Source organism: Gopherus flavomarginatus, chromosome 6, assembly GCF_025201925.1.
Source record: "Gopherus flavomarginatus isolate rGopFla2 chromosome 6, rGopFla2.mat.asm, whole genome shotgun sequence".
Lineage (NCBI taxonomy): Eukaryota > Metazoa > Chordata > Testudines > Testudinidae > Gopherus > Gopherus flavomarginatus.
The window spans coordinates 25240277-25255330 of record NC_066622.1 but is presented as its reverse complement, the minus strand read 5'-3'; the positions used below and the strand labels follow the sequence as shown (position 1 = coordinate 25255330).

The following is a 15054-nucleotide window of genomic DNA, read 5'->3' as shown; positions in this document are numbered from 1 at the left end:
TTCACAACACTATCCCTTTTCCATCTGCTAGAGTTTGACTTTCACACTCCTCCAAATCAGTGCTCTTTCCTACTCAGTCTTCATTATCACAGCTGCTAGTTATATCATAACATGTCTTCTCAACGAGTCACTGTAAAAACCTTACTGGTGCAAAAAAATGTAAGCTTACTGTCTCTCCCCTACATCTGGAAAAAAAAAAAAAGTAGAAATTGACTGAATAAGGATGGTAACTAGTTAGAGTATGTTTGTTGAGAATCAGTGTTTGCTCCAGGCTGCATCATCCCTTAACTAGATAAAGTTAACACAATTGCCACTGCAGCCACTTGAGGTGATAAACAAAATTGTGTGCATGAAGCAACTGAAGAGAGACAAAGTACAGACTTAGCTTTTGAAATAAACGCACAGCATACTCCTCATATGTCCTTTCACCAATTTGACATCCTGTCTATTGTTTTTTTGAAAGCCACCTGGATAAATAGGGCAGGTATGTTCCAAAGTTTAAAACACTTGGGATGGAATCATGGCCCCACTCAAGTCAATGGAAAGACTCCCATAACTTTAATGGAGATCAAGATTTTACCCTTTAACTTAAAACTCAAATTGTATTTACAGAGATGAGTCAAATATTACAGCAGCAAGAGGTCAAAATATTTTATATTTAGACAGACCAGTACACTGAAGATTTATCTTGAGGTAATTAGATGTACATACAAAAACTGCTTTAAAAAAATGTTAAGATTGCAAAGACTTCCCTTTCCTTCCTGGATCATATAGAGAACATAATTGCTTGCACAGCCCTCATCATGCTCATTACATTTATAGGCCTGCATTAAGATAATGACTATAATCACATTTCATTCTTCGAGGCTTCAGTCAGTCACCTATAGCGGTCAGGAAAGAAACCCCTCCCCCCATGTACAGCCATTCCTGTATGTATTCTGGGGGTGGGTTTTACCTTCCTCTGAAGTATTATAAATCAGCACTTTGAGGTGGTTCCAAGAATCCTCTTTATATTTGCCTGGCTAACAAGTCTCGCTCACATGCTCCGGGTCATACAGCTAGTCAAATATGGGGTCAGGAAGGAGTTCTTCCCCAGGTCAGATTGGCAGGGATCTCATGTTTTTTTTGCCTTCCTCTGTAGCATGACACATGGTTCATTTACTGGGAACATAAACTCAGTATCTCACCTAATCAATTCTTGCTACTGTAGGGGCCTCAGACATTGCTAGCACCTTAGTCTTTCCTATTCTCTGCCCATTGGACACAGTTTAGTCTCCTGAGGACTGAAGTGCTTTTGGTCCAACTAAAGCCTTTGCTTTTAGGGTATCTGGGTGAAATTTAATTACTTGTGATATACTGGAGGTCAGACTAAATGATAGGATGGCTCCTTCTGGCCTTAAGTTCTATGAAACTATGAGACTAGCTCTTAAAAATCTGGAAGCATCAGAATCAAGGTCAATCCTGCAACTTTAATTTTACAGTCTTTAAGTACATAATTATGTACTAATTTTTCCACAAGGGAAGCTTGCCTCCATCCTAGGATGGCAGAATGAGACTCGGCTTAATAATAAGGGTTATAAACTTCATATAATTAATACTAGTCAGTGATAACGGTGAAGACATGAATTCTTGATCTCCTGACTCCCAACCAAGCATACCCTCCTCTAGGCCAAAGGATATTTTGATGATGGAGAACAGCAACAGCTGCTGCCACCATTTTGTCATATCCCTACAGAGTTTTTGGGCTGTGTGATCATTTCAGAATGATGCAGGAGGCTCAGTGAGCTTGCAGGATGCACAACGCAGATGGATGCATCAATAAATAAAGTGACCAGTGCTGAACAAGTTCTACTGCATGTACACAAATGGCAAATTTCTGAAGCTTGTAAAGTGACAAAATCTTAATGGATTTTCAGTGACATCAGAAGACACCTCTCCAACCTTAAGATCAGCCCCCTGCCAAATTTCAAATTCCTAGCACCCCATGGTTTGGAACAGTACTGTTTCAGATAAAACTACAAAACAACTTAACTTTGGCAAACCAATCCATTTTTCCCTAAGTTTGTTTTCAGAAACAGATAAACTTGTTTTGCTAAATTTTTTTCCAAATATTTCAACAGAACGCTCTAGAGACTAAGTATGAAAAAGTTCAACCCAAGCAGTTAACTTTTCCAAAGAGCTCAAGTCAGTTGGAAACAGTGGCTATATAATGGGAGTAAAAAGCAACCTTAATATAATTGCTGTAACAACCTCCATCTTTAACAACTTAAGTCCTGTTACTAAAAATCTGACACACACACACACACACACACACACACACACACACACGATCTTCTCTTTCACACACAGAAGAGAATAACTTAATGCCCCACTGAAATCCAGTTTGTTTTTTTATTAAATTTTAGCACTCCAATAGTTTAGAATAGGAAGTTTATACTGTCTCCAACTGAAAATGCAGGGGAAATATAAGTAGGATTAATGTAATTACCAACACCACAATATATCCAGGATACAGGAATTTCATTATACCAATGCAAAAAGTGCCAAATTTTATTAATCATGGGTAGACAGCTCCTCATTTCTCATGAAAAGTGCAAGATCTCCAGCAGCATACCAATCCCCGATAACATGCTGAAGCACTGATTCAATAAAAACTCAGAAGGAAAGCTGCCATATACCAAGTCACCAACCCTACCTGTAGCAGAAGTAGCCTGGGTTTTCATTGGTTTCCCTTTCTATTATTAAATGGGCCTCATCCTTTTCAGATCTCAAATAGAGCACATCACAGACAGAAGTAGCATGGATGTTAGCAGCACAGAAATGTAGGCCTTATCTACATAGAAAATGCACCAGTTTAAACTATTATTTAAAATATCAATTTATTAAACTGGTGCAACACTTAATACAGACACATTCTTATTTAGCTCAGTTTACATCTGATTATAGGCAGCACAGGTAGCAACATCTCTAATTAAGGCTGCCTGAAACTTTCTGTTATAAGATTGTTTGGGGGGGGGGGGGGTTTTGTTGGAAGGAGGTGGGGGGCCAGTTGCCCATACCTTTACCAAACTGGTTGGTTGGAAATTCTCCATGCTTGGTGCCTACCTCAAACTGGTTGTTTTTTTTGTTGTGTGTTTTTTTAGGGGGGGCGGGGCCAGAGGGGAAGGGGAAAAGGGAGGGGCAGCGTTCAGCTAAAACAATTCAGATATTTCTCAGAATGAGACATGGGGAATATATGTTGTTTTCCTCATATTAATTTTTTTTACCACTATTATGTTGAGAAACTTTAGAAGAAAGTTACTCCATGCTTTAGAAGAAATACTTGAAGTTTGTCAGGAGGTGGGGGGTCACCAAGCTGTCAAGGATGTGCCTTTTGGGGCCACCATGAAAGTTAGCCAAAATTTGTCCACATTATAATCCTCTGAAAGAAATCTCTATCTGCATATGCTCAGTAGAGAATTGCTGGAATTAGGCAGCTTAATTCTCTGAAGATTCCATCAGTACTGAGTATGCTCCAGTACTTCACACCTAACCAATGTTAACTGGACTGTGCATGCACTATCTCAACAGAGCAAGGGTAGGCAACCTGCAGCACGTGAGCCGATTTTCAGTGGCACTCACACTGCCTGGGTCCTGGCCACAGATCCAGGGGACTCTGCATTTTAATTTAATTTTAAATGAAGCTTCTTAAGTATTTTTAAAACCTTATTTACTTTACATATAACAATAGTTTAGTTATATATTATAGACTTACAGAAAGAGACCTTCTAAAAATGTAAACATGTATTACTGGCACGCAAATCTGAAATCAGAACGAATAAATGAAGACTCGGCAAGCCACTTCTGAAAGGCTGCCAAACTGTGCAACAGAGGAACTAAGCATGCTCCATTCCAAGACTCCAGGAATGAAGGCAACACTTTCCCTGCATTTGACCCTTCTGGTGACTGGTGCAGTGCCAAGTACCAGAACTGGGCACAGATGCTCCCAATGTGCCCATTGTTGGTGCCCAGGCAACAAGGAGGAGGAGGAGAAAACTGCCTGATTTGAAGGCAGAGGGGTGAGAAATGGGGGGAGAAGAATGCAATGAGGGGAGAAAGGGGCAGGATCAGAGAGGAACAGAACCGAGGGGAGGATAGGGTAAAAATAGGAGACAGGGATACCCAAAGAACTGGGGGGTGGGGAGGGAGACAAAGACAAGAACAGGGGACACAGGCAGAAGCACAGAAAGGGGCTGAGGACCGGGGAATAGCAGCAGTGGAGGGGAGAGGCCGGAGATGACAGGGGCAAAAGGGTCTGTGACCACTACAGACCATTGTGGAAAGTTTTGGTTTACATGACTTGCCTTATATCACATAGGAAGTGTGGCAAAGGCAGGGATAGAATCTAATTTGCTATAATGGCATGCAAATACCTTAACCATGAATACCAGAGTTTCAGCAAACCAGCGCTAATAAAACCCTATTTAATGGTGAGAGCCTAAGCCACAATTCATAAATAAAGACAATGCAAAGTGATTTGAAAATAGTGGGCATTGGACACAACCAAATTTTAAGGGCTATTTGAAAAGAATATTTTATATTTATATAATAAATAAATAAAAAAGACAGCCTGAGTACTTTGCAGACTTGAAGTTTTCTATGTACGCAAGGTACTGTATTGCTCCCTCTTCCCTTTGAAAGGGTTTCAAGAAAGAAGACCAGGTGTGTGGTTCATTAGTTCCAGTTTAGAGAAAAAAAAATGTTCACTTTGTAACTTTCATACCTTTTGGTATCTCATAGGGTTGAGAAAGTTACCTGTACTTTGTTATTCAAGGTGAAAATCTTGTTGCTGATTAAAGACAGTTTAACAGATACAAAAGTCTTATACCCTAAGCCTGCATATACTTAATTTTAAAAACAGATTCCCACAGAAATGTATGGGATTGCTTGTGTAGCAAAAGCTAAGCATGTGCATAAGCATTTGCTGAATATGGGCCACTGTGAGCTCTCTTCACTACCAAGAAAAACTAAATGGACAGTGTTTACTTAAGTCATATTGCAAACAAATTAATTTATCTTTGTTGTTAGTAATACATTATAACATTAACCGAATCAAATTTTTCACTTCAATTTACTTATCGCTATTTATTCTATTTACATTTCTCTTGGCTATACCAAAGAAATACTATTAAGTCTGTTTCAACTTTGTTAAGAACTGCAATGTCTGGGTTTCAGAAATTTAAGCGTATATACGTACTAATAATCTGGAGAAGACTGAGAAGATGGTCTACACTCAGACTGCTACAATACATCTTTTAAACCTTTATTTAATACCTAGATACTATGAAAATGATACTATTAGAGAAACGTGAAAAACACCGAGGGGTGATGGGTGTAGGCTAAACAATTATTTGAAGTTAATTAATTCTATTACTTTTCTTGGCGTTTGCCTGCTTTTTATTTTCAAAGTAGAGGAACCCAGTCAATTTAAAATCTAGTTGTTTTAAGACCATGAGTCTAAAGTAGTTCAATATATAATCCTTACCTCTGAGTCAAGTATTCTGATTTCATGCAATCAAATCTCTCTCTCTCTCTCCTTTTTTTCAAATTTCCTCTGTTGCTGTGTGACACAAACAATAGGGGAAGTGCCCGGCTCCGGGACAGCGATAGTGAAACTGACTCTACACAAAGTGCTGTCAAAAGCCCAAACAAAAAACACCTCAAAGCACGGGCCCAAACGCCCCCCACCAGTGACAATGACCTGCAGGGTCACGCAGGGCGGAGGCTGGCAGGTGAGGCGCCTTCGTGCAAAGTGAGAGCCTCAGGCTCCCTTCTCAATGCCAAGGGCCGGGCGAGCCTGGGGTTCGCGCGGCAGAGTCTCCCTGCGGCAGAGGAGCCAGGGCGGGATACCGCAACCGCAACCCCGACCCCGCAGAGAGGGGCGCACAGGCAGCTCCACCGACTGGGGAAAGAGGGGGCCTTCCCGCCCCTGTCGCTCACCTCCACGGCCTGGCCCAGCTCCAAGTCGAAACCCACCACGCACACGCAGTGCAGCCAGGCCGAGAAACGGTCCCAGGGCAGCAGCGACAGGCACCGGCCCGGCGCCGCCTCCGCCTCCGCCTCAAAAGGGCTCCGCGAGGCCGCGCTGAATGCGTCGCTCTGGCTCTGCTCCCGCGCGGACATGGCGCGGCCGACCCGGCTCCGACCCGCAAACAAACGGGGAGCGGGCGGCAGGGGAGAGAGAGAATCACGTGACACGCTGCGCGCTCCGTCTTCTTCGGGGACGGGACTGAGCGGGAGAGTCTAAAGCGTCCCCAAGCGGACGATGAGGTGAAAGGGAAAGAAGCCGCCCGCCGGAGCGGGAGAGTTTCCAAAGCTCGCTCCATTGTATGAGGGGAGAAGGTCCAGCCACTGGGTCAGGCCCTGAACTTTGTCCACTGTCGCGCTGCCCGCTGTGGCCTCAGAGGAGGGGACACCTGCCGGTCCCTCTTTAACAGCCGTGATCCCACCTTCGGCCCTTTAATGGTACCCGACTCCCAGCTTCACAAGGGTTGTGGTGCTAGTTCCTCCGTCTTGTTGGCTGCCGTGGCCCATGCTGTGGCCTCTTCCCCGTCTTGCTTGTTCACTGACAGGGCTCATGCCATGTCACAGAGTTTAAGGCCAGAAGAGATTACCAGATCCCTGTTCATCAGGACACTAGACACCACCCCTTCTCCTCTGCACCAGGCCCAAACAACCAGAGTTAGACCAACTATTACTGCCCTCAGGAGGACTCAGCTCCTGTGTCACAGAGAGAGAACAGAAGGACCGGAGAGGTGCACCAATGCTTGAGAGTCCTAAAATGGCAGGGCCTTGATTATTTGAGAGATACTGTTGTTCATGCTTAAACCACTAGACAGATTTAAAAGATCTGGGTCCTACTCCTGGTTCTTGCTCTCGATTACACAGGCAGTTTACACAGATTACACATTAGATTACTCTGTGCTCCATTCCCGATCTGATAAAATGGGGAACTAATTAAAAGCCATTTCTGCATATATTTTGAGCTTTGTATGTTCTAAACACCCCCATGCTAGCAGTTTTTTGCTTTAGGATGTATTTATTGGGTCATATCAATGCCACAAAAGCAACTAGAGGGTCTTTTGTATTTTCAAGCTAATATTTATTTTCTGAGAAACTTTATGTTTTCTCAGGGTTTTATGTTTCTTCCCTGAACTGATAGATTTTTTTTCAACCATAATTCCAGGCTAACAAAGGTTTGTGAATGGGGATATTAATAAAAAATCCTTTTCCAGGTGCACTATGTGGGTTTTACTTTCCATTAAGGAAAGGAAAGTGTGAGGCCTTAACAGGTTGACAGTGTGTCTTTAAAGAAATGAAAAAAAAGCAACAAACATATTAATATTTTTAAATGCTACTTTATTTTTTCAAGAATTAATATTTTTTCTAAATACAACAATAGTTTCCTCTAACTACCCTTGTACATATCATTACAAACATTTCACACATAATAGATGCCCTGTTTTTATCATTTTGCTTAGTTGTCCTGTACAGCAGATGGGATGGGACTTCCTCAGATCTATACAACTTTAGGATTCAAACCTACACTGGTTATTTCTCAGTGGCAGCTACTCTCTTGTCCCATTCTGGCAGGCCATGTGCCCTTAAGCCTCAATTTCAGTGAGGCATGAAGGAATGAAAGTCCACTCTCCTCAGCAGAGTAATGCCAAACACTTCTTCCTCATTGCTAACAGGATTTTCAGACCAGTCATGCTGGCTTTATATTACTGTTTGGAAACAAATATAATTAGTTATAACATAATTAAATATAACGCAATCTGTAGTGTTGTTGGTGTCACTAAGCATAACCCTAAGTAACTTGAGAGGGTGGAAGGCCACAAGGGTATGGAGCTTTCCTGGTTTTAGGCCTCAGCAGACAAGAGTCCCTCCATGTTTGAACTTTAATCGACCTAAAAGGCCAGGTGTAACAGCCGTTATCAGTTGCAACAGTTCTAACTGGTCTAAAGCAGAAATAATGAGGCCTGTACACCTTTAGCAGAAGGACAAGATAACTTGCAGAAGGAAAACTTACTAACGAGCTGCCGCGGCCAAGATTACTTAATGCACCTGCGCTTATGTAATTGCTACGGGGGGGGGGAGAAAGAGGAAAGAGAAAAAAAAACTTATAAAAAGGGAAAAGCCGCTTGTGTAGGGGTGCTGGATCTGAGACATGTCAAGTCTCCCAGCACCGCTTTGAGATCTCAAATAAACGTTGCTTGCTTCTCCACCCTGGTGTGTGTTCATTGGCGCTAAGCACTCCAGGCACGAACCACTGTTGCTTGCCTCGGGCACCCTCTGTGCCTGCAACAGTTTTGGCATCCCTGGGTGGGCCTCGAGGCTAAAATCAGCCTTGCCTGGACCCCTCTCGGTGGCTGGCGGATCGCGGCGACGACCGACGCCCAGTGTGCACCGGTGACTTCACCGGGGGCCTCGGCGGAGACGCAGTTCGACCGACCCCAGAGGGCACAACGGAGCAATGCATTCGAGTAGTGGAGAAGCAGTTGAGGGTGACGGTGAGGAACCGGTCCCTTGGATAAGGTAGGAACAGTCCAGTGGTCTGGATTTTTGCCTGTTAAGACCTGGGGACGCCCAGTGTCACCCTAGGATATGGGGCAGGGACAGAGTACAGGCAGGGCATGGTGTACACCCTTAGAATGCATTCTAGCGAATTGGGAAGTGTTTGGATCAGATCCACTAACTAAAAGCAAACTAAAAAGTTCTGTATAGTAGACTGGCCTCAATATCAACTAGAGGACCAGAAAGGTGGCCACCGGAAGGATCACTTAATTATAACACGATCCTCCAATTACTCCTGTTTTGTCAGTGAACGGGTAGCTTCTGAAGCTGTTTGTATGGAGAGCTCTTGTAAAAATCCCCCACCGTAGCTCCTGTTCTTCCCCCTGTCTGGCGGAATGCAAGGATTCAAAAGCAGGTTAGGGATAGTGCAGGGACAAAGGAGGGACCTGTTTAGAAAGGGGAGACCCTATGTCCTAGTGCACTCTCTCCCTGTTGTTGCTAAAAAGCAAGATCAGATGCAGAATGGTACTGGGGGCCAGTGTGAGTGACCGGAAGACGCCCAGAGTACCCTGTGACGCAAAAGCTCGTGACCAGGACTACTCTAACGCAAGCCCGGTAACTAGTGGATCTTTAGGAGGTCCGACCCATGGTGGGCTGACTCGGCCTGGCATCGTCCGGTGAGGAAGCTGCCTGGGTCTAGGAGTGTGTGTACCCATCTTCCCTTCCCCTTTCCTTTCCGTGTGGGCTACTGACAGTCTGATCATCTCACTGGATGCAATCAGAGTAAGCGGCGCCGTCTCCCAGAGACTAGCTGACGCTCTTTGCTGAAGGGAAGTGTTGGAGGGTCGTGGCCATCTTCGTTAGCCTCTCCTGTGTGAGTACCTTGTAGGGAAAAATCCTTAGTTTATGAGCCGCTAGCGTGGACAGGGCACCCTCCCTGTGTGTGTAAGTGGAAAATGGCGGGAGGGGGGGAGTCTAAACATTCCATCTCACCCCCTAAGGGTACCCCAGCATATTACATGTACGTACATTATGGTTCAACAACCTGCAGGTATTTAGAGAACTGGAATATTTACACGCATGAAAATCCATCTAAACAATGCCCACTAGAAGGTACTTCAATCTAGATAAGATCATACATCTAAGAGGAGCGTTTAATCACCAAAAAGCCCTGACACAGTGTGAGCAAATTTGTCTGTTGAGGAAAGGAACGGGTTAATTTAAAAATCATCTTGGCCCAGGGATGGAAGGGGGGGCGTTGCTCTGCGTTCAAGGTCAAGAATCAACGCAGACTATGCTAAGTACAAAGAAAAACTGCTTTCGGCCCCAGCTGGCTGTGAAGGAAAAAATATAGATAGAGGCGAACCAAAGGCAATACAAGTTACAGAACTGAGATTACATTTGCAAAGCTTAACTGTCCAGTAAGATCCAACAGTGTGCCTTTGTGACCCCGGAGCTGGTGTGGCTTGGTGACACCAAAGAAGCCACAGGCAGCCGACCTGGACTGGAATCTCTGAAAGAGACACTGCAGGAGATTCCAGGGTGTAAAAGAACAGCCCTCCCAAGAGCGGAAGCATGTTGGAAATTCTCGACAAGCTGTATACAGGATAATCTCCCGTCCACCTCTCCCTCTTCTCTGAACATTATACAGAGAAGTGGCCAGTCTGGACATACGTGTGTGAGTATGAAAGGGGCTTCGGGCATTAATATTTTCCTGAGTGATGAGGGAGCATTCCCAACACTCTCCGTTGTTGTTTTATTATTGGAGCTTTAAAAATTCAGTCATATGGTGTTTTCTTTATCTTCCCCCAATGATCCTGTAGTGTCAGCCCGATCACCTGACACAAGGGATAGATTGGTAACAGAAATTTGTCACAGTTTGGTGAGCAATTAAGAAGGGGGGAGCCCTGCAGAATTTACACCATCTATTTGTTTTACCCTTGTTATTTTATGTTTGCTTTGCTTGGTACTGTTGGTGTTATATGCTGAGAACTGCATGAGTAAAAGTGAGTCCTAATAGGATAAGAAAACGCTATCTGGTTCTGGTTCTTTTCTGTTTAACTGGTTACTGTTGTTTTTCTGCTCTGTTCATTTGGGCGTTAGGAGTGTGGGCGGAACTGAACCTCTTGTTCGTAATTCCTCAGAGTGGAAGCCATGCGTGCGAGGAAGCTCTGAGGTCGAATTGAGATCCTTCTGTCCCGTCCCCTGTAGCGGTCAGTGTATAGAAGTGGGAAAGCCTGGCTTAGACTGTAAGTTCCTCTGCTCTGTGTAATTCTCTCTTCTGTTTAAGTGTCAGCAGACAGATGGATGGGTCTTTGGGTAAACCCTCTAAAGGGGTTTGGATTATATGTTAAGTAAATGTCCTTTGCCCAGTGAGCCGTGTGTTTTTGTCCAGGTGACAAGCCTCACGAGGGAGGACTCGGGCAGTCTTGTGAGTAAGAATGTTTAAGGGAAGAGACCAGGAGGGGTGGGGGCTAGTTGAGAAGCTCACCCTCCTAGCTAAATTGGTAGTGGAACAAGTTGGTGCCCATGGAAGGGACGGTTCAGCAAGAAAAGCAGAATCGGGCCCAGGCGGGCAGGCAACAGACAGAGAGATTGGAAAACAGATTGGAAAACTTTAAGGGTGTAGTGGAAGGAAGGAGTCAGTAAGCGTAAGCATGGCGATTTCAAATACCCAGGACGTACTTGGAATGGTGAGTTAAGTTGATAAAAGTGGCTGTTGGGAGACAAGCAAGTGATTTAAGGGAGAGTGAAAAGTTAACTCTGTAGTTGCTGGAGGGAACAGCAGTTGAACTTTGTAGAAATGCTAAAGAAGAAAGTTCTTGGTGTCTGTGAAATGTTTGTAAATAAATTCAGGCAAAGAAATTATTGGATTGCAATCATTTGGTTTGGCTATGAACAATTTAGTTGAATTAGCTGAAGAATGTATACAGTGTTATGTAATTGAAAACCTGGACTGCCTATGAAACAAATACAAGAAAATATGGGGTAATTCCTCTGTTTTGCCTGAAGTCAACAAGGGTATTTGTATATTTCAAGCGATGATTGTCTGCCCAGAAAGGGTGGGTAGACCTCTGTTTTTTTGTCTTTCAGATAACCAGAGGAAACTTGAGGCCAGCTGAACAGCATTCAACGTACCATGCATTTACTGGCACAATAGGAATCATGTTTTGTGTTCTATGTTCTGTCTTGTGGTGTTTGTCTTGTGGCTGGAATTGTTGTGTTTAATATTTTCATAGAATTGTCTATTTTAAAATTAAACAAAAAGATTAAATTAAAATGCAGATACTTGTCTTGTTCAACTTGGAATACAAAGTGTTTGGATAAATCAGGAGAATGTGATATACTAAAGTCTAATGCATTTCCTTAAGTAAGGAAAAGAAACTTCATTGGCCAAGTTGTTAATTGCAAAAATTGTTGTTAAAATTTGCATACCAACAGTCTTTGAAAGCAAAGATGTGAAAAGTTAACCCACTCCCCATATTGTACATGGGATCTTTCTGGCTACCTCAGATTTCTAGCCAGAGGGCTGGGGATGGTGGAAGGCTATTGGACTAGAGGTTGTATTGAGTGAACTCCTCAAAGTAGGTGTGCTTGTTCTAGCTTGTTGCTCCAAAGCTCTGTAATAAGGTTATTTTAGTAAAAAGGTGTGTGTGGCATATATTAAATAATAAGTCTAATGTACTGTATAATGACAATGTTTATGTCTTCATTGTTGGGAAAAAGGTATATAAGTAAAAAGTGGAAGTTTCCTTTGCACATTAAAAGAAGCCAAGAAGGGAAGAAGGACAAAGAACAGAATGAATTAACTGAAAAAAATAAAATAAAATAGCAAGCTCAGGCTATAGATAAGACACTGACTCCATTCAAGGACACTGCTCACAGTTAAGACTTGGCTAACAACCAGGAAAAGGAGGGCTTGAATTTGCCCACGCAGCTATGAGATTTGCAAAACATTGCCAGGCACTAATGAAATGTGTTAAGTTTCTTTTCTCACAGGTAAAGAAACGCTACCCAAAGACCCTAGCAGCCCTGCCACTCCTTGGAACCAGGAGATGGGATTGATGTAAAGGTCCACCAATGAAAGACTGCTCTGGCTACACCCTGGAAAGGCCCTTATTAAGTCCTGCTACCTACCAACACCACTGTGAAGTGTCAAAGACTGGCTGCTTGGACTCAAGATTCTCACTGCAAAAAGACCCCTCCACATCGGGAGAATTCTCCTACTGATGATTAGCCTATTTCGCCTTCTAGCTCCACTGTGCCTTCTGGACAGCAGGGAAAAAGTACAAGGTGAAGTGCTAGTAACCTCTCCCTTGTCCACTGACAGATCTACTATGCCTTTGAATTTTTCTAGAAGAATCAAAACCATTACAGGGTGATGTGCTAGTAATCTCTGCCCTGTAGGATGCTGAACCATGACTGTTTCGGGAAAGAAGAAGGAACACTCAGAAATTGGCAAAGTCCAGGAATTCCTGACTAGAAAGGACATTAAGAACTGACCCTGGTGAAGAAACGAAGAATTATACACTGGCTGGAGGACATTTGTGGGACCCATGCTTGGGAATGTGGTATTGATTGGAGCTTGGGGTTTATTCTACAGGCTGCGCCCTGTGTCCTGGAGAGTGACTAATAAGGTAACCCCCCTCCTATGCTATTAATGTCGATGCCTTTTGAAGGTACCTGAGAATAGTTAAATAACAGGTGTATTATAGTACTACACCAAGGAAAGATGGTATTGAATATCACACTGAGGCTGGGAAGGCATTGCAGTGGGATCTAGTATGTTTAGGAATTTGGGATTTCCTGAATGACCAGCTGATGGCCATTTGGAGTGATCTTGAGTACCAGACTTGGCCCACTGCCCTTACAGACACATCAGAAATACCATCTGATCTGTGATCATCGAGACATACGTGGACAATTCCTGGGTGGAAGTGTGGCTTCCTAAATACCATCTGATCTGTGATCATCGAGACATACGTGGACACTTCCTGGGTGGAAGTGTGGCTTCCCAGGGTGGGGTGTGCGCCCTTATAGGGGATGAATGAAAGGAAACCCACTATTTCTGATTCCCTCTGGGGCTGGTTACTCAACCTGGGAGAACTAGGGGAAGGCATTGTTCACCTCCTGCACACTGGTGTGGTGTTGTGTATCGTTACTCTTCTCTTGCTTGCTTGCTGTAAAGCAATTCAGCTCCCTAGAGCTAAATCACATGTTATCCTTTAAATGTGAGAACACTCAGCCAAAAGTTTGTTGAGTATTCTCAAAGGAGGGAGTTGTTGGTGTCACTAAGCATAACCCTAAGTAACTTGGGAGGGTGGAAGGCCACAAGGGTATGAAGCCTTCCTGGTTTTAGGCCTCAGCAGACAAAAGTCCCTCCATGTTTGAACTTTAATCGACCTAAAAGGCCAGGTGTAACAGCCGTTATCAGTTGCAACAGTACTAACTGGTCTAAAACAGAAATAATGAGGCCTGTGCACCTTTAGCAGAAGGACAAGATAACTTGCAGAAGGAAAACTTACTAACGAGCTGCCGCGGCCAAGATTACTTAATGCACCTGCGCTTACGTAATTGCTACGGGGGGAGGGGGGAGAGAAAGAAGAAAGAGAAAAAAAACTTATAAAAAGGGAAAAGCCGCTTGTGTAGGGGTGCTGGATCTGAGGCATGTCAAGTCTCCCAGCACCGCTTTGAGATCTCAAATAAACTTTGCTTGCTTCTCCACCCTGGTGTGTGTTCATTGGTGCTAAGCACTCCAGGCACGAACCACTGTTGCTTGCCTCGGGCACCCCCTGTGCCTGCAACAGTGTGGATGCATTATATCAATATAAAGATGTTTATACTAGTATAGATTGTTTCAGTAAATAGCTATAATTATAATTTATAAACTGATATAATTAAATTGATACAACAAAGGTATATAGACATGCCCTAAGGACCTAAGTTTTGATGATTTAACTATGCCAATATACTTAAAATGGGAAAAGTCCTCTAGTGTGGATGCAGATATACCAGTATAACTTGCTGAGTGTCAGGAAATGGAATAAGTCATACCAGTATAAGGCATTATTATACAGGTATATTGCATCCACAGACACTAGAGCTTTTACTGACATAATTATGTTGGTAAAAATTACATTCCTAACCAATAACTGTACTGGTGAAACTTTTAAGTGTAGACCAATTCTTTGATGTACTGTATTTGTGACAGGCTTCTTTATTTCCCCAACACATACTTATCCGCATAAATGCCAAGTACAATCTGACCCTTTATCAGTCAACACTAACCATTAAAAGAGCAAATAACCCATTAGTAAATATTTCTCTGTCACTGCAACCAAACAAAGATTAGCATTCTGGGGACATGTTCTTTCATCATACATTTCCAATGCATCAGCAAAGAAAGTGACAGCCTACTCCAGAATATATTTGTAGGCCATGCATCTGTGTTGTACAGCTCTCAGACAAAAAGCTCTTCAGGGATTCAGACTGGATCAT

The 15054-nt window shown here is 43.3% G+C and overlaps 1 protein-coding gene and 1 long non-coding RNA gene across 4 annotated transcripts in view; one reads left to right on the top strand and one right to left on the bottom strand.

The window, feature by feature from the left end:
* DENND6A (DENN domain containing 6A) overlaps positions 1-6179 on the bottom strand; it is a 53920-nt gene extending 47741 nt beyond the window's left edge. For 2 of the 3 annotated variants that reach the window (XM_050958462.1, XM_050958463.1), the window contains exon 1: positions 5980-6179. In XM_050958462.1, the coding sequence (XP_050814419.1) occupies positions 5980-6162 (183 nt within the window). In that variant the 5' untranslated portion in view covers positions 6163-6179. Of the gene's footprint in view, positions 1-2695; positions 2834-5979 lie in introns of all 3 variants that reach the window. The other variant, XM_050958465.1, reaches the window with a different exon arrangement.
* A 4021-nt stretch (positions 6180-10200) lies between these two features.
* Positions 10201-14304, top strand: LOC127053561 (uncharacterized). The gene is made up of 3 exons (XR_007775079.1): positions 10201-10234; positions 12556-12849; positions 12964-14304. It is a non-coding gene; the product is annotated as an uncharacterized LOC127053561 (long non-coding RNA).
* The last annotated feature ends 750 nt before the right edge of the window (positions 14305-15054 follow it).